Source organism: Agelaius tricolor, unplaced genomic scaffold, assembly GCF_023055355.1.
Source record: "Agelaius tricolor isolate 1412-34295 unplaced genomic scaffold, bAgeTri1.0.p SCAF_30, whole genome shotgun sequence".
NCBI classification, from domain to species: Eukaryota; Metazoa; Chordata; class Aves; order Passeriformes; family Icteridae; genus Agelaius; species Agelaius tricolor.
This window is the reverse complement of record NW_027269290.1, coordinates 1,352,225-1,371,333: the sequence shown is the minus strand read 5'-3', so window position 1 is coordinate 1,371,333 and position 19,109 is coordinate 1,352,225. Positions and strand designations below refer to the sequence as shown.

The following is a 19,109-nucleotide window of genomic DNA, read 5'->3' as shown; positions in this document are numbered from 1 at the left end:
CTGCCACCCCCTCCCCAGAGAGCCCCGGGTCAGTTCCCTGCCATCCGTGTTCCTGTCACACTCATCCATCCCTGAGCCCACTGGTGCAGTGCTGAGGCCAGGCTGGCTTCACCCATGCCTGGAGGAGGGCTCAGGCAGCCCCAACCCCTGGCCCCTGAGGCTTCCCCAGACTGGGGGTGCTCTGCCCCGTGCCCAGCTTGCAGGGACCCCGCAGTGTTCACACCCTGCTCTCAGATGAGGCATTTCAGTAGCATCTGCATGAACCCCCAGTGGCCTTGCTAGAGAGCTGGAGGGACATGGCTTTTTGGAGCAATGGGAGCTTTTGGGATGTGCTGCATGTCTCATGCATGGTTTGGGAATCAGGGGGCTACTTTTCCCCTTGCCTGCACGGAGCATGTGTGCTTATTCCTTGTTCTTCCCAGCCGTGGCTGCTCAGGTCTGGGCAGGGCAGAGCTCGGGGACTCGTGTGACACTGCTGGCACTTTGCCCACCCTGGCTCAGCCTCTTTGTCCCCCAGACTGGATCCTGCTGTGCCTGGGAGATCCCTTCTCCCCTCCCTCCCTGTCCATCTGCAGCCTCCCCCTGGCATCTCCCAGCACTGGGTGCGGGCACAGCTTCCCCATGGCGATGGGACTGGGAGCAGGAGGGACAGGGCCAGCAGCAAGTTTGGCTGGGGGGTCCCTCACTGCCAGTCCCTTGCCAAGGGAGCACACACACATGCAGTCTGGAGAAGAGCCAGAGCATCCAAGTGGGACCTGTTTTCCTTCATCTCCCAAAGCAGCATTCCTTGAGCACCTGTGCCTGTCTGTCCTGATCCTCCCTCTGCAGCACCCCCCCCTCATTCCCCCTGCCTGCATGAGCTGTTTCTCTGCTGATGTGCCCAAGATGCTTTAAACCTGGGGTAGGGATCTGTAAAGGGAATGTAAGCATGGCAATAGCCAAGGATGTGGATTGCCCGAAACCTGGCAGCTCTCCAGAGCAAACCCAAGCCCTGCCTGTCTCATCCCCCCAAACAGCGGCGTTTGTCTGACGAGATCGACAAGCTGAGGCTGGAGGTGGATCAGCTCAAGACCAGGAGTGGGACATTTGTGGAGAGTGTGCACAGTAGGTAAGTTCCAGGGCAAACCCCTGCACCCCTGGCTTTGGGGGCAGTTGGCTTTGGGGGCCCCAAAGTGGTGCTGGCACTGGGTGTTTCTGGTGCCCCCAAGCTCCAGTGCTGGGCTGCAGGGTCCTCACGGCAGGGTCAGCTCCAGCTGTGCTGTCCCACCATGGATCTGTCCTAGGGTGGGACATGGACTCTTGAGAATAGCCCAGCCCAACTGAATGGCCCCAAATTTGCTCTTGTTTTTCTGCACAAGTGGCTTAGGACTTATTTTGCTCTGAAAGCTGGATATTCACTAGAGGACGTTTCCCCTGTGGAGTACAGGGGATGGGCTGGGGCAGAAGGAGGAGTTGCTTTGGAGCTGTTGCAGGCAAAGGAGAATGAGGCCCCTCTTTCTCCAATGCTATGGTCCTCCCACACCCTTTCATTTAAAGTCAGCTGGGATATGGGGACATCCCAGCCCAGGGCACCAGGAGCAGAGGTGAGTCCATCAGGTCTCAGCCTCCAGCACTGACCAGGGTACCCAGAGCTGCTCCAGGAAAATGGAGGTGGTAAAGGAGGGTGACAGCACAACAGCCCCACTTGGGATGCCACACCCTGCCCTGAGCACTTCCAGCGTGGGTTCAAGGCAGCAAGGAGTCAGTGGGAGCAACCAGTGAAGAAAATTTCCCTCTTGGCAAGGCTGGAAAAGATGGGGAGGAGCTGATGTAACCAGCCTTGGGTCTGTCAGCAGAAAGGAGAGAAGGCCTGGAGACCCTGTGTCTGTCATGGAGAGAAAAAATGGGGAGGGTGAGGAAGAGCCTGTGAGGATGAAGGAGAGCTGGGTGCTGGAGCAGAGTCTGGAGCATGTGTGGGACCTCTTTGCATGGGTCTGTAAGAGCAGGATGGACAATTTGGTGATTTTTTTATATTTCTCAGGTGAAAACTCAGCAGAAATAGTGAGTTGCAGAATGATCCCCCAGCTGAAATGTCAGCTTTTGTCTAAGGTGTTTTTATCTGGTTTTAGCTGGGCAGCAGCTTGTCAGCAGCTCTGAAATCCCTGGAACTTGGCTTGTGCCTTTGTCTGACACACCAGGCTCCAGCCATGCTGCTCATGGTGCTGAGTTTGTCTTCAGGCCTGTATCTGCCTGACCTCCAGGCCTGACCTGATTCTGTATCCAGGCCTGCAAACCAGGCCCACCATGATGGAAAACCACCATCTGCCTGGGGCTGCTGCTTTTGTCATCTTAAATTCACCATAAATTAAACAAACCTCGAGTCTCCAGTGGCACTGTATGTGGGGAGTAATCACCCTGTGCCCAGGAATGTGCCTGGCTCAGCTCCATGGTTGGGTCTTCAGGGCCAAGAGAAGCAACTGGGCAAAGTGAAGACATGGAATGAGCACCACAAGTGGCTCCAAGTGCCCTCCTGTCAAGCTGCTGCCTTGCTCTGCCTGGTATGGGACTCACCAGGGCCTGGTCCCAGGCACCAGCCCTGGCAAGGAGGAGGAGGAGGGTGAAGAAGTCCCAGCTGGTTCTTGCTGGAAGGTCCCAACAATGCTCATGTCCTCACACCTGGAAGATGTTTCAGGTGGAATTTTATTCACTGCAATCACGGAATCATTGAGGTTGGAAGAGTCCTCCAAGGTCATCAAGTCCAACCTTCACCCAAATACTAGCATTTCCACTAAATCACACCACAAAGTGCCTCATCTACCATTTTTTGAACACTTCCAGGGGTGGGAATTCCACCACTGCCCTCCCTGGGCAGCCTGTGCTGGGGCCTGACCAGCCTTTCCATTAAGAAATTTTTCCCGATATCCAACCGGAACCTTCCCTTGAGGCCATTTCCCCTCATCCTGTCACTCACTGCCTGGGAGAAGAGACTGACCCTCATCAGGGTGTTTTCTCATGAAAATGTTGGAATAAACATGAAAAGGACAAGAGCTCCCTGGCTGGCTCCTGCTGGGTACATGGAGATGGAGAAGACACAAGCGTGTTGGGACATTCCAGCTGCTCTGGAGAGGGAGGGGCAGGAGGGCCCTGTTCAGCCCTGGCTCCACAGCAGCCCCCAGTGCAGGGGCTTTGGGGCAGAACTGGCTGGATGCCCTGATGGGTGCACAGAGAAGGGAGAGGGAGCAGCAGGGGAGGGCCCAGGGCTGAACTTCTGGCAGTCTGGGAAAGTTGGGAGTCTCCAGAAGTCAGAGATCATCAGAGGCTGCAGATTCCTCAGAAGAGGCAGCTCCAATCTCTGCTTTCTGTGAGCAGGGACGGGACCCAGGGAGCAGCTGGAGCTGTGTCAGGGGAGGGTCAGGCTGGAGATCAGGAAAGGTTCTTCCCCCAGAGGGTCCTGGCACTGCCCAGGCTCCCCAGGGAATGGGCACAGCCCCGAGGCTGCCAGGGCTCCAGGAGTGTTTGGGCAGCGCTGCCAGGGATGCCCAGGGTGGGATTGTTGGGGGGTCTGTGCAGGGACAGGAGCTGGACTTGATTGTTGTAGGTCCCTTCCAGCTCAGGATATTCTGTGATTCAATGATTCTGTGAGAGATTCTATGAGTGCATTTCCAGGTCCCCTGTGGGGGAATGGGGCACCTTTTTCCAGAGCCTGGTTTTGCATCCTTTCATGCCAAGCAGGCAAACATCACTGGGATGGGCATCCTGCAGTGTTCTCCTCCTCCTCCTCCTGCTCCTCCTCCTCTTCCCAAGAAGCCTGGGCTGCAAGGGGAGCAGCCTGAGGATGAGGGTGTCCTGCACAGAGCAATGTCCCCCACTGGACTCTTTCTTCCCAGGTCCCACATGGGCAGTGCCACTGACCTGCGCTTCCCGCTGGGAGCTGTGGTCCACGGCCCGGCCGAGCCCTTCGGAGCAGCTCCGGGGCTGCCCCGGGCACAGAAGGGACGATTCAGTGCCCGGAGAGAGGAGCCAGCCAAGGTAAAGCCTGTGCACCCCAGAGTGAGGGTCTGCTCCTGCCCTGCATCCTGGGATTAGGGTCACATCTGGAGACTTGGGGCAGTTTCCTTCTCCTGGTGCTTTGATGGGGGAACATCGGAAGGGTTTCCCGTTCAGGTCACATTGAGATAGAACTCCTGCATGGAGATCACCAGTCTGGCTTTTGGAGACGTGGGAATGCTGTGTAGGACTGTGGCCCTTGTTCCCCCAGGACTGGGAGCAGGCCCAGGCAGGTGGGGTCCTGGCCGCGGGGCCTCACGCCTTCGACAGCGACCCCGACATCTCTGATGTGGACGAGGATGACCGTGAGACGCTGTTCAGCTCCATGGATGTGCTCTCTCCTGGTGGGCACTCAGACGCCCAGACATTGGCCATGATGCTTCAGGAGCAGCTGGATGCCATCAATGAAGAGATCAGGTATGACCATGGCCAAAACCCACCACTGCCTTGTGCAGAAATGGCTCCAGGGGGACAACAAATAGTCAGGAGGCTCTGCTGGCCTAAAATTGGGGCCTTGATGTGTCTTCAGCCAGGGAAGTGGCTCCAAGACATCCAGCCACAGGGATTGGTCCTTCCTGCCAAGTCTCCCTGTCTCTCAGCTGCACCAGTGCTGGCTCAGAGTGTCATTATTTCAAACAATCATATTTCATATCCTCCATGGATATTAAAAGGAATCAGGGTGTGTCTCAGCTCTGGTTTTTATGGATCCTGATGGATCTTGTTGCCATTCTGGGAGACTGGGGCTTGAGGCACAGTACCAAGGTGCATTTCCCCAGGATAGAGGTCCTGTGTCCCTGGGGAGGTGGGGAGCCAGGAGCCCTGAGCGCTGCTGCTCCCTCAGGATGATCCAGGAGGAGAAGGAGTCCACGGAGCTCCGTGCAGAGGAGCTGGAGACGCGGGTCACGAGCGGCAGCATGGAGGGCCTGAACCTCACCCAGCTGTGCAAGAGGGCCTCCATCCCCACCTCGCTGACAGCCCTGTCCCTGGCCAGCTCATCCCCCCCGCTCAGCGGCCGCTCCACACCCAAGCTGAGCTCCCGCAGCGCGGCGCAGGACCTGGACCGCATGGGGATCATGACGTTGGTGAGGAGCCGGGAGGGGCCGTGAGGTGGGAGTGATGCCCGGTGTCCACATGGGCCTGGGGGGGTGGTGTGGGACAATGGGGTGCCCGTGTTTCTGTCTCCAGGCTGGCAGCCTGGCCCCGGGACTGCTCTGGGGGGGTGCTCCATTAACTGCCCCCCTTTCTGTGTCTCTCTCGCTTTCCCCCTTGCAATCAGCCCAGCGACTTGAGGAAGCACCGGAGGAAACTGCTAGTGAGTGGCTCCCATCCCGTTGGTTTTTGTCCAAGCCCTTTTTCCAGCCTGCTCCTGGCTTTGTCCACACCAGGTCAGGGTGCAGCAGGCGCGGGATGGAGCTGGGGACCCCAGGGATTCAGCAGGAGGATCATGGGGATCCCGAAAGGTGCTTGGACATGTTCCCACTGGCAGCCTGGGGGGTCTGGCAGGACATGGGGAGGTTCAGAAAGCCACTGGGTCCTCAAATGTTGTGTCCCCTCTGGCAACAGGGTGTCCTTGGGACATTCCCATCTGTGCTCCTCAGAGCCCTCTGATGAGGGCCAGCAGCTTCTGTCCCCACACCCTGACCTGGACCATGGGGCTGCATCCTCTCACCCCCCATTCCCAGGATCTCAGCCATTCTGCCACATCCTCCCCATCCGCTTGGGCATCTGGAACCATTGCCAGAGCTCTCATTCAGGCCATTCCTGGAGCGTGGCAAAGCCCCAGCAGGGCTCTGGTGGCTCTTTTGGCCATGCCTCCATGGAGCAAGAGAGAGGCAGGCAGCAGGGCAAGGATGGAGCTGGGGTCTGGCCTCCCACCCTCATAGCCTCTCCACTTGTTCAGTCACCTGCAGCTCGGGATGAGAGCCGGGAGGACAAAACCACCATCAAGTGTGAGACATCCCCGCCCTCCTCACCCAGGACACTGCGGCTGGAGAAGCTGGGCCACCCTGCTCTGAGTCAGGAGGATGGCAGGAGGTATGTGGAGACCCTTGGCATCTCTGTTGGTTTGAGGATACACCTGGGGCATACGTGGGAGGGGTGGGCTGGAGTTTGCCATGTGCCCTGCTCAAGAATAACCTAAAGGCTTTGCTCTTCCTGTCCCTCTTCCATCCCCAGCTCACTGGAGGACCAGGCTAGCAATCCCAGCAGCAGCCAGGACTCCTTGCACAAGGGCTCCAAGAGGAAGGGGATCAAATCCTCCATTGGGCGCCTGTTTGGGAAGAAGGAGAAGGGTCGTTTTAACCAGCTGAGCAGAGAAGGGTCCACAGGGCAGGGTCCGTGAGCAGCCCTGTCCCTGTCTGTGCCAGGCCCTCCTCACCCTCTGGCTCTGTCTGCCATTGGGGTGCTGTTGGGGTGACAGGGAGGGGCAGGGACACCCCTGCTGGTGTGGGGATGCTGAGGCCATGGCAGCTTCAGGGAAGTTGGAGCTTTGTGTTTTCTCCCCTTGGCCTTTCTGGCCTAAGCATGGTGTCACCTTAATGCTCTGTCAGAGCTGGGGTGTGGACAGTGGCCTCCTGTCCCTGTATCTCATCTTTAATGTCTCCAGATCTACTTCCCCACCCCATGGATTTTGCAGAGCCCTTTGCTAGGAGCTGCTTTTCCACTCCCAAATCCTTTACTACTTCCATGTTGACCATTGCTGGACTCCCTGATCTTTCTGGGTCCCTTCCAGAAGGGACTGTTCTGTGATTTTGGGATTCTGGGATTTGGAAATAGGAGGGATGGCAGGAGGGGGTCTGCTTGAGCTTCCCGAGGGTGCTGGGGGGCCATGGGGGTGGGTTGCAAAGGGACACTGTCACCTTCTGTGCTGTCACTGTGTGTCCCCCTGGCGTAGGGATGGTGACAATGCCCACACCGGGCCTGTGGGAGGTCACACTGACCCAGGGACATCACACTGACCTGAGGGTGTCTTGCTTGCCCAACAGTGCTGTTGACTGACGTGGAGGGGGGCATCCAGGACCCCCTGGGACTGGGCAAGCTGGGAGCTCAGGCTGAGAAGGATCGGCGCCTACGGAAGAAGTGAGTAAACTTCCTTCCCTACCCCAGCAAGAAACTGATCTACTGGGAAACCATGGCACAGGACTAGGAATTGCTGGGAAATCTCATCTTCACCCTCCCTTGGGCTTTGTTACTTCCTTCACAGCTTTGTATTCCTGCTGCTTGGGGCGTGTTCCCTTCAAAGAACTCTCCCTTCCCCACAAGTCCCCCATAAATCACTCTTCTGCTTCTGTTCCTGCCAGGCATGAACTCCTGGAGGAGGCTCGGAGGAAAGGATTGCCCTTTGCCCACTGGGATGGCCCCACTGTTGTGTCCTGGCTGGAGGTGCGTGCCCATGGAGTGTCCCCATGCTGTCCCCACAGGTCTGTGTGTGCCACAATGTCCCACCACGCTCGGTCCATGTGCACAGCTGGGGCCTGCAAATCCTGGGAGAGCAGAGGAGATCCCTGCGTCCCTCCCAGGGCCTGTGGAATAATAGTTTGAGTAGAGCTTTGGGTTTGAGCACAAGTCTGAGGAGGAGTGGCTGAGGAGCGGGGGGCTCAGCCTGGAGAGAAGGAGGCTCAGGGGGGACCTTGTGGCTCTGCACAACTCCTGACAGGAGGGGACAGCCGGGGGGGTCAGGCTCTGCTCCCAGGGAACAGGGACAGGAGGAGAGGAAATGGCCTCAAGCTGGGCCAGACAAAGCTCAGGTTGGATATTGGGAAAAAGGTCTTCAGTGAAAGGATGGTTGGGCCCTGGCACAACTGCCCAGGGCAGTGGTGGGGTCAGCATCCCTGGAAGTGTTCGAAAGATGTGTGGATGTGGCACGTGGGACATGGCTAATGGTGAATGTACCAATGCTGGGGGAATGGTTGGAACTGATCTTAGAGGGCTTTTCTAACCTTAATGATTTTATGAAAAGCTCCGTGGGTGCTCTCTCCCTGTGCTGTCCCCATCAGGCACAGGGACAGGGGTGCTGGGCCTCCCACAGGCCACCTCTGCAAGGTACAACTAAGCCAAGAATCCCCATGGGGATGTTCAGCTTTGATCCTGGGCTCTAGAGAGGGTGGCCACGGGAGCCAGGGTGGCAGTGCCAGGCAGTCACTGCTGTCCCTGTCCCCAGCTCTGGGTGGGGATGCCAGCCTGGTACGTGGCCGCATGCCGGGCCAACGTCAAGAGCGGGGCCATCATGTCGGCCCTGTCGGACACCGAGATCCAGCGCGAGATCGGCATCAGCAACGCCCTGCACCGCCTCAAGCTGCGCCTGGCCATCCAGGAGATGGTGTCCCTGACCAGCCCCTCGGCGCCGCCCACGTCCCGCACGGTGAGTGCTCCCCGCCCTCCATGGGCTGCACAGCGTGCTCCCTGCCCTCCCTGCCCTCCATGGGCTGCACAGCGTGCTCCCTGCCCTCCCTGCCCTCCATGGGCTGCACAGCGTGCTCCCTGCCCTCCCTGCCCTCCATGGGCTGCACAGCGTGCTCCCTGCCCTCCCTGCTCTCCCTGCCCTCCTTGCCCTCCCTGCCCTCCCTGCTCTCCCTGCCCTCCCTGCCCTCCATGGGCTGCACAGCGTGCTCCCTGCCCTCCCTGCTCTCCCTGCCCTCCTTGCCCTCCATGCCCTCCCTGCTCTCCCTGCCCTCCCTGCCCTCCATGGGCTGCACAGCGTGCTCCCTGCCCTCCCTGCTCTCCCTGCCCTCCTTGCCCTCCATGCCCTCCCTGCTCTCCCTGCCCTCCCTGCCCTCCATGGGCTGCACAGCGTGCTCCCTGCCCTCCCTGCCCTCCTTGCCCTCCATGCCCTCCCTGCCCTCCTTGCCCTCCCTGCCTGTTGCTGTTTGTTTGTGGTCCCTAGGGAGTCCCCCCTAAGCTGTGTGTTCTCTGGTAGCAACAGGCAGGCAAGGAGACTCCACACGGCTCCTGAGGGTGCTGATTAGATGAGGGTTTATTGGGGGTCCCACCCCCGGGAGCAGCATGGTTTCTGAGGGAGAAGGGGGAGGGAGGGGAAAAGGGCCAAGAGAGAGCCTGGTGTGCCTCCCACAGCTTAACAGGGAGGTTCAAAGTGGGCATGGAATAAGCCTTGGGCCAGTGGGATTACAGATCCATGATACTGCAGGGGAGGATCACAGGCTTGCAATAAACCGTACATTTTCAAGGGGTGAGACAGAGCAAACCATTTAACTAAAATGTAACAGCACACTTGCCCTCTTTTCCCTTGGGACCACTGTGGCAAACATGGCAAGGAGGGGTGATGTCCCCTCATGGACTGGTCAAATGCTCATCCCCCAGCACAAATGGGGATTCCCAGCTGGAAGCATGAAGCTCTTTCCAGTTTCAAGGCTCCTGCCACTCACATGGGGTTCTCAGCAGGAGGCCAATCCTGCAAAGAGAAGAACTCAAGGCCTGGCTGCCCTGGAGAGGCTAAAACTCCATCCAAAGAGCAGAAATACAAACATTCCTGATGTTCAGGGCCAGCTTGGTTGCACAAGCCTCTTTCCCAATCATTTCAACACAAGACTTTTCCATCTGAAATTCCTGGGGCAACTCAGAGCAACTGCAGATCCCTGCCCTTGGTGGGATGGAGGGATTTTGTCTTTTCCTGGTCCCCAGAGGCTTTGAGGGGTTAATGGTGGCCAAGTAATGCCAAGACACATCTGTAGACTCGCAGCTGGCAGAAGGAAGGCTGCTATGCCCCTTCAGATGGCTGTGTCTGGGGTCACAGCTGGTGGGGATAGGCCTGCAGGCTCCCTGAGCATCACACTGAAGTGGAAAGGGAGATGAATGAAGGTCCTTGGTCTGCTCTCTGTGTCTGCATAGACAGCCCAGGGTCCCCTTGGGCATTGGGGTGTCACCAGGTTGAGCTGCAAGGATGTGGGGTGTCCCCAGGACAGCTCCAGCACATGGTGGTCTGATCCTCCACCAGCCTGAGCCAGGCTTGGTTCCAGCACAGTTGGTGCAGACAGAGGCTGGACATGAGCCCAGGTGTGCTCAGGTGGGCAGAAAGGCCAAGGGCACCTGGGCTGTGCCAGCGCTGTGGTGGCAGCAGGCCCAGGGCAGTCCCCATCCCTGTGCTGGCACTGCTGGGGTCACACCTGGAATCCTGGGGGACTTCTGGGCACTTGACCACAGAGACCTGGAGGGGCTGGAACATGTCCAGGGAAGGGAACAGAGCTGGGAAGGGGCTGGAGCACAGGAGGGGCTGAGGGAGCTGGGAAAGGGGCTCAGCGTGGAGAAAAGGAGGCTCAGGGGGGCCCTTCTGGCTCTGCACAACTCCTGACAGGAGGGGACAGCTGGGGGGGATCTGGGCTCTCCTCCCAGGGAACAGGGACAGGAGGAGAGGAAATGGCCTCAAACTGTGCCAGGGGAGGTTCAGGTTGGATACTGGGGAAAATCTCTCCCCTGAAGGGCTGATCAGGCCCTGGCACAACTGCCCAGGGCAATAGTGGGGTCACCATCCCTGGAAGTGTTCAAAAAATGAGTGGATGTGGCACTTGAGGACGTGGTTTAGTGCTGAACACGGTGGTGCTGCTGGCTTGGGGGTTGGACTTGATGATATTTCAGCCTTAATAATTCTGTGATTCCATGACTCCATGGTGGTTGTGAACTGAGGCCATGTTTCTGTGGTGGTTTGCTCTGACCCCTCTTCTCTCTTCCCTGCAGTCCTCTGGAAATGTCTGGGTGACCCATGAGGAGATGGAGAACATGGCAACTTCCACCAAGACGGTGAGGCTGGGCAGCCCCAGGGTGCTGGGGGAAGCCCCCGGGGTGTCAGGGTCCAAACAGCTCCAGGTGTGTTAACCCAGAGGGAAGGGGATCCCTCACATGTCAGCTCTTGGACAGCACCCTGCAGCTCTTTAGAAACCCTCTTTCAACCTTTTATGTCCCAGCAATTTCTAAAACCCCATCAGATTTTTTTTCCCTTGTGGATATCTCTGGGTTTCCAGAGCAGCCTGGCTGTTTGGGAATTAAAGACAAAACCCAGAAGTGACCTTAAGACACATAAGATCCCTGAGCCATTCTGCACCCAAGTCATGGTCTAATCCCCCACTGACCTCAGCATACCCAAATATTGTCCCCACCATGTGTCCCTGCCACTGGCTGACAGCTTGGGGTCCCTTGCAGGGATGTGTCCATGCTCCTAAAAGCTCTGGCTCCTTTGGAGAGATGGAGCCACACTCCCTTCCCTGCAACCTGATCACCCCCTGTCTGTGTCTCAGAGCAGGGCAGCATTTCAGATTTGGGTGGGAACTGTGTGTCCAAGGCCAGGTTGGCACACCCTGGGATAGTGGAACGTGTCCCTGCCCATGGCAGGGGTGGAATAGGATGAGCTTCCCTTCCAATCCAAACAAGTTTGGGGTTCTCTGAAATAGGCATTTTCTTGAAGCTTTTGTTGAGTAGCAGGGATGTGCCACTGTCCCTTGGCAGGTTTTGTGAGCTCTTTTCTGGGGAAAACCAGCATAAGTTGGCAATGGAGGAAATAGCTACAAAATCAGCAAATTGGCTTGGGCAGCCCCCTGTGGATCATGACAGATGTACTGAAGCTTAATTCTCTTTCATCCATCTGACCTGGGGGGACCTAAGAACTCTATGTTTCCCAGGAAAGATGAACAAGCCCCAGGGTCGGTGTCGGTGCCATCTCCAGCCCAAGCTTCATCTTCATCTCCTCCTCCTCCTCCTCCTCCTCCTCCTCCTCCTCCTCCTCCTCCTCCTCCTCCTCCTCCTCCTCCTCCACCACCCTGTATTCTTGGTTAGAGGAGGGGTGGGAAGCAGGCTCAGCAGGGTCGGGGTGTCCCCAGCACCCTGGGGACAAGGCTGAGGTCCCCAAGGCATAAGAGTGAGCCCTGTCCCCGTGTCCCTCTGCTGAGGGGTCTCAGTGTGCATGGCAGGCCCTGTTCCTGTGCAGGGCCAGCAGGTACTGACTGCACTGTCCTTTCTGTTGTCATGCTGCGTGTGTCACACTTAGGACACAGAGGAAGGCAGCTGGGCACAGGTGAGGTCCCCGGGTCACTCCTGTCCGTGGGCGGTGCATGGGGTGGTCGGGGGGGACCTGGACATCCCAGGGGATGTGTGGGGCATTGATGTTTACCTACACCCCGTGGCTGCTCCTCTGGGCCATCTCTCAGGTACAGGATGTCCTCCTGGGCCCTCCTCTGCTCCAGGCTGTGGCTTTTCCTGGGACCTCTGTGAGATCCAGAGCCTGTGTTAAGAACCCCCACCTGTGTGACCACCCTGCATGCATGCAGGATTCAAGCTGCACACTTGCTTTTCACCTATTTTGTAGCCCCAAGTCCATACAGGTGATTTTTATGAACCAAAAAGGTGGGAGGAAAGAGTCCTGCTTGGATCCATCTCTTCTGGTTTTATCCCTCTCAAATGTTTTACTTTCCTTCTGATGGATTTTAATTCATTTTTGGACCCAAAATCAGTTTGCAGTAGAAGTTGAATGGGTGGTTTTTTTTTCCCAAAACTGACTTTTTTTTTTGTTGTTTCAAAGTCATAAAATAGAGATTCTTAAAGTAGAGATTCTTAAAAATGAGTTGGGAATGTACTGGAACCTGTTTCTCAGTTGTTTTGTCTTTCAATGAGTGTGCTTTTTCCAGAGGCAGCTGCTCATAAAGTCCAGTTATCACTTGTCATTGCTTTTGGCTATGCTTTGCCTCCTGGGGGCACATGAGTAGGTCACAGACCATGGCCAACAGGACTGTTCCCTCCAGCTCCTTCAGTATCACCCAGGGCTGACTCCTCTGGCCTGGCTCAGGACAGTGACCCTTCTGGGCTGTCACTGATCTGGGATTCTGCAGCTCCACCAAGCCCTGGGTTCTCCCCAGCTTCTCCATATGCTTCTGTGCAGACCTTGGCCTACGGGGACATGAACCATGAGTGGATTGGGAATGAGTGGCTGCCCAGCCTGGGTCTGCCCCAGTATCGCAGCTACTTCATGGAATGCCTGGTGGACGCGCGCATGCTGGACCACCTCACCAAGAAGGACCTGAGGGTGCACCTGAAGATGGTGGACAGCTTCCACCGGTGAGTCCTGGCCCTTGGAGCTCCCCTGCGTGCACATGGAGCAGAGGAGAAGGGGATTTGAGGGATTCTCCCCTGTCTTGGGCAGCCCTGGATCGCTCTTCCAGGCTGGACTCACCACCCTGAGCTGGGGCAGCTCTTGAGGGCAGAAGTTCTCCTTCACCTCACTCCCTGCTGCAGAATTGCAGAGGACCAGGCCTTCCCCTGGCTGTGAAGCAAACGATGGGCAAAACTTCAGGTTCATCCCACCTGGTGCTCCACTGCTGTCTGCCAGCAGCTGAGTGGGAGAAAGCTTGTGCCATCCAAGCCATGGCTCCTGCACTAGGATCCAACCCTGCCATGGGGTTCCCACTGCCCACCCTGACCCATGGGCCTGCCAGGGTCACCTCCAAGGGTGAGCCCTTCAGCCTGGTGCAGCCCCCATGGGCTGGTTCCCCCTTCCCTCTCCGGCAACCATGTTGTGAGCATTGTTTGGATCTCAGGCAGCTCTCAGGCAGCTGGGACAGGCTCAACCTGATGGAGTGGGGAATTGCCATGGAAGGGAGGGACATTCCCCATTGGCCAGCTTTGGGTTCTGTCTGTTCCGACCCATCCCTGGCCTGAAGCATCCTTTGGGCATGTGGGAGCACACAGAGAGGGGGGTTCCTACCCAGGTGCCTCCCAGCCAGGTGTCCAGGAGCTCTGGGTGACCCCTTGTGTCCCTCATGTCCCCTTGTGTTGTTGCAGCACCAGCCTCCAGTACGGCATCATGTGCCTCAAGAGGCTCAACTACGACCGCAAAGAGCTCGAGAGGAGGCGAGAGGAGACCCAGCATGAAATCAAAGGTCAGCACCCCCCATCCAGCTCCAGAACAGGACAGAAACCTCCCAGGAGATATCCAGGGCTGGTCTCTCTTCTATCTCTTATTTTTAACCCATTATTTTGAGCCCCCAGTGCTGTTCTCCTGAGGCACCTTCCTGCTGCTCCAAGTGCCTTTATCAGCTGGCCCCAGACCGGCATGAGGAGGGAGGAGGGGAAAGCAAAGATGCAGCCTGAGCATCCCATGATCTTCTCTGCCCATTTCACTGCTCAGGACATCCTCAGCTTGCTCAGCCTCCCCTTCCTCGTCACTGTTGTGAGATTCCCTGCGCATCTGGCTGCTGCTTGGATTACATCTCATTATTGATAATGCCCCTAATTACATCAGCAGCCGTGGGTTCTTAGGATTAATTTTCACAGTTGTTTTCTGCCTGTTATTTCAGCTTTGAGCTTGGTAAATTGAACTGAGCAGGTTTTGGCACTTGAGCTCCCGGTTTTGCTACTGGCTTGGGAAGGAGAGTCCCAGGATCATCCTGGAGCAAAGAGAAAGGGCCTCAGGACATCCCCAGAGCTCCTCAGCGCCACAAGTGTGTTGTGAGGTGGCCCTGAGCCGTGCCCTTGCTGTCGTGCAGATGTGTTGGTGTGGACCAATGACCAGGTCATTCACTGGATCCAGTCCATCGGGCTGCGCGAGTACGGGAACAACCTGGTGGAGAGTGGTGTGCACGGGGCCCTGCTGGCCCTCGATGAAAACTTTGATCACAACAGCCTGGCCCTTGTGCTGCAGATCCCCACTCAGAACACCCAGGTAGGAGCAGCATCCTTGGGGGATTTTGGAGAAGAGCGGCCAGTGTGGGACATGGCTGTGGTGTGACCACACCTGTGTCACCAACCCAGCTCTGCCTTTTAAAGCAGAGCTCTCCTATGGCATGGGGGCTCTTTCTGTCACACTCAGGCTTTCCTAGAATGGAAGTTTGGGCTGGAAGCCCATTCCCCATTGATGGGGGAACATAATTTTTGGTTAATTGCAGGCTCGACAAGTGCTGGAGAGGGAGTTCAACAACCTGCTCGCCTTGGGCACGGACCGGAGGCTGGATGATGTGAGTGCCAAACCTCTCCATGTCCTGGGACTCTCCATGTGACTGGGGAAGGACTTGGGGGTGTTGGTGGGTGAGAAACTCAATGTGCCCCTGCCACGTGCTCTGGCAGCCCAGAACCCCTCTGTGCTGGGCTGGTCCCCCAGCGTGGGCAGCAGGGCAGGGGGGGATTCTGCCCCTGGGCCCTGCTGAGGTGAGACCCCACCTGCAGAGCTCCCTCCAGCCCCAGGCTCCAATATAGAAGGACATGGAGCTGCTGGGGCGAGTCCAGAGGAAGAGGTCTGAGAGCTGGAGCTCCTCTGCCATGAGTCCAGCATCCCTTGGAGTCTTTCCTGGGACTTTTGTGTTGATGTTTCCAAGGCATCTCTGCAGGCAGGCTGCAAAGATGATCTGTCCCTTCTCTACAGGCTCCTGTAGAGAAGAGACAGATGAGCTGGAAAGGATAAAGCCAATGCCATGGGATCCCAACAAGATGTCCTATGTCCTTTGATCCCACACTTTTCTAGAGCTGGTCACCAAGGACAGGCCTACCCTTGTTAACTCACAGGGCCAGGAGGTGCTGCTGGCACTGACCCTGGCCTGTCACACGCTGTTCCCTGCAGGGCGATGACAAAACTTTCCGTCGGACGCCATCCTGGCGCAAGCGCTTCCGCCCGCGGGACGTGCACAGCATCAACCTCCTGAGCGGCTCTGCCGAGACCCTCCCTGCCGGCTTCCGTGTCACCAGCCTCGTGCCACTGCCCCCTCCGGCTGCTCCAGCCAAGAAAATGCCCCCGGAAGGTCAGTCAGCCCTTCTCCAGGGGGCCCTCTCCCACCCCTGCTCAGAGTCTTAGGGAATGTGGGGAAGGATGGGGAAAGGAAAGGGATGGGGGGGGGAGAGGGAGGAGGAGAAAGAGAAGGAGAAGGAGAGGGAGAGGGAGAGGGAGAGGGAGAGGGAGAGGGAGAGGGAGTGACTTGCTGGTCAACCAAGATGCTCAATCCATATGACCCTGGAGTGGTGGCCTGCTGGCAATGTTTTTCTGAAAGGATTGCTTCAGACCTGTGTGTGAGTTCTTGGTTATGAACTACAAGAACCACTTAGGGGCCAGGACTGTGGCATATAGTGGGATATGTCACCCAGCGGCTGCCAGGATGCAGGAGTCCAGTCTGGGCCAGTTTTCTCCATTCTGGTTTTGGGAACTACCCCCCAAAGGGATGTATTAACTGGCTTCATTTGCCTGAGCTCTCCCAGGGCTGGCAGGACCTGCTGGGACACCCTGCCTGCCCTGCCCGTGGTGCTGGCTGTACTGTTTTCTGTCCCACGATCTGCCCCCAAGAGACAACTCCTTTCTTCAAGGTGTCTTGGTCCTTTCCAAAGCTGTAGGGAGGCAGAAGCTCCAGCCAGATCAATCTGATTTGTCCCCTGGACCAGGCACCCTGGTCCCACTATCCCAAGGCAGCAGCTGCTCCCCACTGGAGCAAAGCTGGCTTCATCAGACTCAGAAATGAGGATGGGAATGAGAATTAAAAAGCTGTGCACTTACCTTCCAACTCCAAACCCCAGATTCAGCTCTTCTCCTGGCTCTAGTTTTGCTCAGATCTCCCAGCTTTCCATCCAGCAGTTTGGGTCAAGCTTCTGTTTGACCTTTTCCACCCCATCCCTGGAAGCTTCGGTTCCCCTCTGGCTGAAGACAGTGAAACCTGGGACTGAATCCCACCCAGACAGGGAGCAGGGTGCTCACTGCCCAGGAGTGGGGATGGCAAGTGGCAATTTCCGAAATGTCCTGGAGCCTCAGGAGCATCAAGAGCCAAACATGGCTCTTCCTCTGACCCTCATCTTCACGTGGCTGCAGTGCACAGTTGCTGCTCAATAAACACAGGATTTGGGGATGTTGGGGGCTAATTGGAGCAGTCACTAATTGCTTTGCTCTTTGGTTCCCTTCCAGTCAGTGCCTCCGGGTCCCCAAGGCTGGAGACGTCCACGGTCCGGACGTACTCGTGCTGAGGGTCAGAGAGATGGGAGCCAAGCCCTGGGTGAGTGCTGGGGACCAAGGGCAGAGCAGGAGCCCCAGCAGCACCCAGGCAGGGGGCTGCCCTCACCAGGGTTTGGCCATGGAGGACCAGGGAGACCTCAGTGGTGGGGGAGGGATGCTCAGCGTCCCACCACGTGTGGTTTGTCCACTCTTGGGCAGACGGCTCCCCTGGGGACCCCAGGATGCTGTTCCCACTTGGGTGAGGGAAGGATGGTCAAGCACTTCAGGGAGGCTCCTCCTGTGCCCTAGGCCATGGTTGCCCTGTGCAACCATGATCCAATGCTGATTCCATCTGGGTTTGTTGGCTGGTGGGTGCACGGGTGGAGCTGAGCCAGCATCCTCACAGGGACTTTCCCACTTTGCTCCTCAGCAAATCCCCATGTCTGTATGCCACGTGCTGGCTGCCTTCCAGGACAAGAGCCCAGCCTGTGCCTGTTCCTCGGCCCTGACCCACAGACTGTCACTGCTGTGGACCGACAAGATCTGTCCCTCCTGCTCATGCACCCCCTGCTTCCCCCGGCTCCTGTGGCTCCCACCGTGGCCTGTCCCCCACTTCTCCTGCGCTGGCTGGGCCATGGATGTGCTCCGGATGCTGTCCTGGCATGGTGCAATCTGGGGAGCAGCACAGACACCCCCAAAGTGTCTCCAGTGTTTGGAAACCTCTCTCCTGCCTGGTTCATGTTGCCAATCTGCCACGGGGCTGCACTCACTCGCCCGAGCCCTGGGCATCGGGGATGCTGCTGCCCACAGGACTTGAAGCCAAGGAAGATTCAGGCTCGTGAAAATCCTTCCTCCAGGGTAGCTGGTCAAGGAGCTGCCCTTGGGGGGGCCGGGGCAGTGACAGGGCTGGTGCTGGGTGGGATGAAGGGGGCCCTGCGTCAGGCGAGGAGGGCGGTGTCTGCCCAGGGCTGGGTGGGCAAGGTGCTGATTTTGGTGCTGTCAGGTGCCCTGTTCGGGGGGGGCTGTGCCTGGGACCGCCCCACACGGCTCATGGGGACGGTGTCCAGCACCCACAGGAGAGGGGACCCTCCTTGGGTGCCCAGGGAGACAACAGGAGCCCCCTCCACCCCTGGGATGTGCCCACCCCTCCCCTCTGGGTGCAGAGGAGATGCTCTCCCCTCCTGCCTCCTGGCAGGGGTCAATCCAGGAGGCTCTTAACTCTTCCCATTTCTTCCATAGGGTAGGATCTCTTTGTCTCCTCATGCCACGTTTGCCTTGTGTGGCCCCTATTTCTGATGTGATATTTATTGATGGCTGGAATGACCTTATACTTATCATGTGCTGTCTGGAAGTGCAATATCTGAGAGACTCTACAGTCACAGCGTCTTTTCGGTGTATCATTTGCCTAATACAGTACTAAATATTTTTTTAATTTGAAGAGTCAGTGAGCCCTTTATATCGATGCCCTATTTCTTTCGTCATACTACTGGTACTGCATGGACTCCAAACCCTGGATCGGGTCAGGAAAGGATGTATGTGTGTTCCAATAAACAGGATTTTAAAACAGTGCTGGCTTTGAGCCTCCTTTGTAGACCCCAAATTAAAAATATCATTAATCTCTAGCTCCCTCAAGATTTTTGGGGTGCAAGGCTGAACTCCAGTTAAACACCAGTGAAATCACTGGTCATTGTAAGGCTAACTGAAGTGTGGCACATCCACTTCCCAACTGAGTGAATGTGCTGCGATCCAGCTGGATTTACTGATATGAAGATCTCCAACCTGGATTTGGGGATTGTGGAACTGAGGAGACCTACACAGGGTGGGACAACAGTAAAGGAAACCCCGAGCTGTCCAAACAAGAATGCCTTTATTTAAAAAAGAATCCAAATAAGTTAGCAAAAATAATAATTAAAAAAACCCTAAATGGCAGCTGCACACAGCGTTCAGTAGAAAAGACAGGTGGGCTCTGGGTCAGCACCACCAGACAGTGGCTGGACAGAGACCTTGGTCAAGGAGCATCTGGAAAACTCAGCAAAGCGAACCCAGCACACATTGGCCCTAAACCTGCCTGTCCCTGGCTGGGCAGTGGAGCAGGGCCTGGCCCTGGGAAGCCCCTCCAGGACCACCCCACCCCTGCCTGTTCTTCTTGCAGCCCGGCAGGAGCGCTCCGAGGAGTGGGGAGGGA

General features: G+C 57.1%; 1 protein-coding gene across 4 annotated transcripts in view; it reads left to right on the top strand.

The window, feature by feature from the left end:
• PPFIA4 (PTPRF interacting protein alpha 4) overlaps positions 1-18,490 on the top strand; it is a 35,027-nt gene extending 16,537 nt beyond the window's left edge. For 3 of the 4 annotated variants that reach the window (XM_071450444.1, XM_071450443.1, XM_071450447.1), the window contains 19 exons: positions 1,017-1,108; positions 3,867-4,008; positions 4,238-4,443; positions 4,868-5,108; positions 5,303-5,338; positions 5,927-6,060; positions 6,202-6,359; positions 7,011-7,104; positions 7,326-7,407; positions 8,186-8,386; positions 10,714-10,776; positions 12,017-12,043; positions 12,905-13,080; positions 13,804-13,901; positions 14,508-14,683; positions 14,907-14,975; positions 15,575-15,752; positions 16,898-16,985; positions 17,355-18,490. In XM_071450444.1, coding sequence (XP_071306545.1) covers positions 1,017-1,108; positions 3,867-4,008; positions 4,238-4,443; positions 4,868-5,108; positions 5,303-5,338; positions 5,927-6,060; positions 6,202-6,359; positions 7,011-7,104; positions 7,326-7,407; positions 8,186-8,386; positions 10,714-10,776; positions 12,017-12,043; positions 12,905-13,080; positions 13,804-13,901; positions 14,508-14,683; positions 14,907-14,975; positions 15,575-15,752; positions 16,898-16,956 — 2,232 coding nt within the window. In that variant the 3' untranslated portion in view covers positions 16,957-16,985; positions 17,355-18,490. The remainder of the gene's footprint in view (positions 1-1,016; positions 1,109-3,866; positions 4,009-4,237; positions 4,444-4,867; positions 5,109-5,302; positions 5,339-5,926; positions 6,061-6,201; positions 6,360-7,010; positions 7,105-7,325; positions 7,408-8,185; positions 8,387-10,713; positions 10,777-12,016; positions 12,044-12,904; positions 13,081-13,803; positions 13,902-14,507; positions 14,684-14,906; positions 14,976-15,574; positions 15,753-16,897; positions 16,986-17,354) is intronic. The other variant, XM_071450445.1, reaches the window with a different exon arrangement.
• The last annotated feature ends 619 nt before the right edge of the window (positions 18,491-19,109 follow it).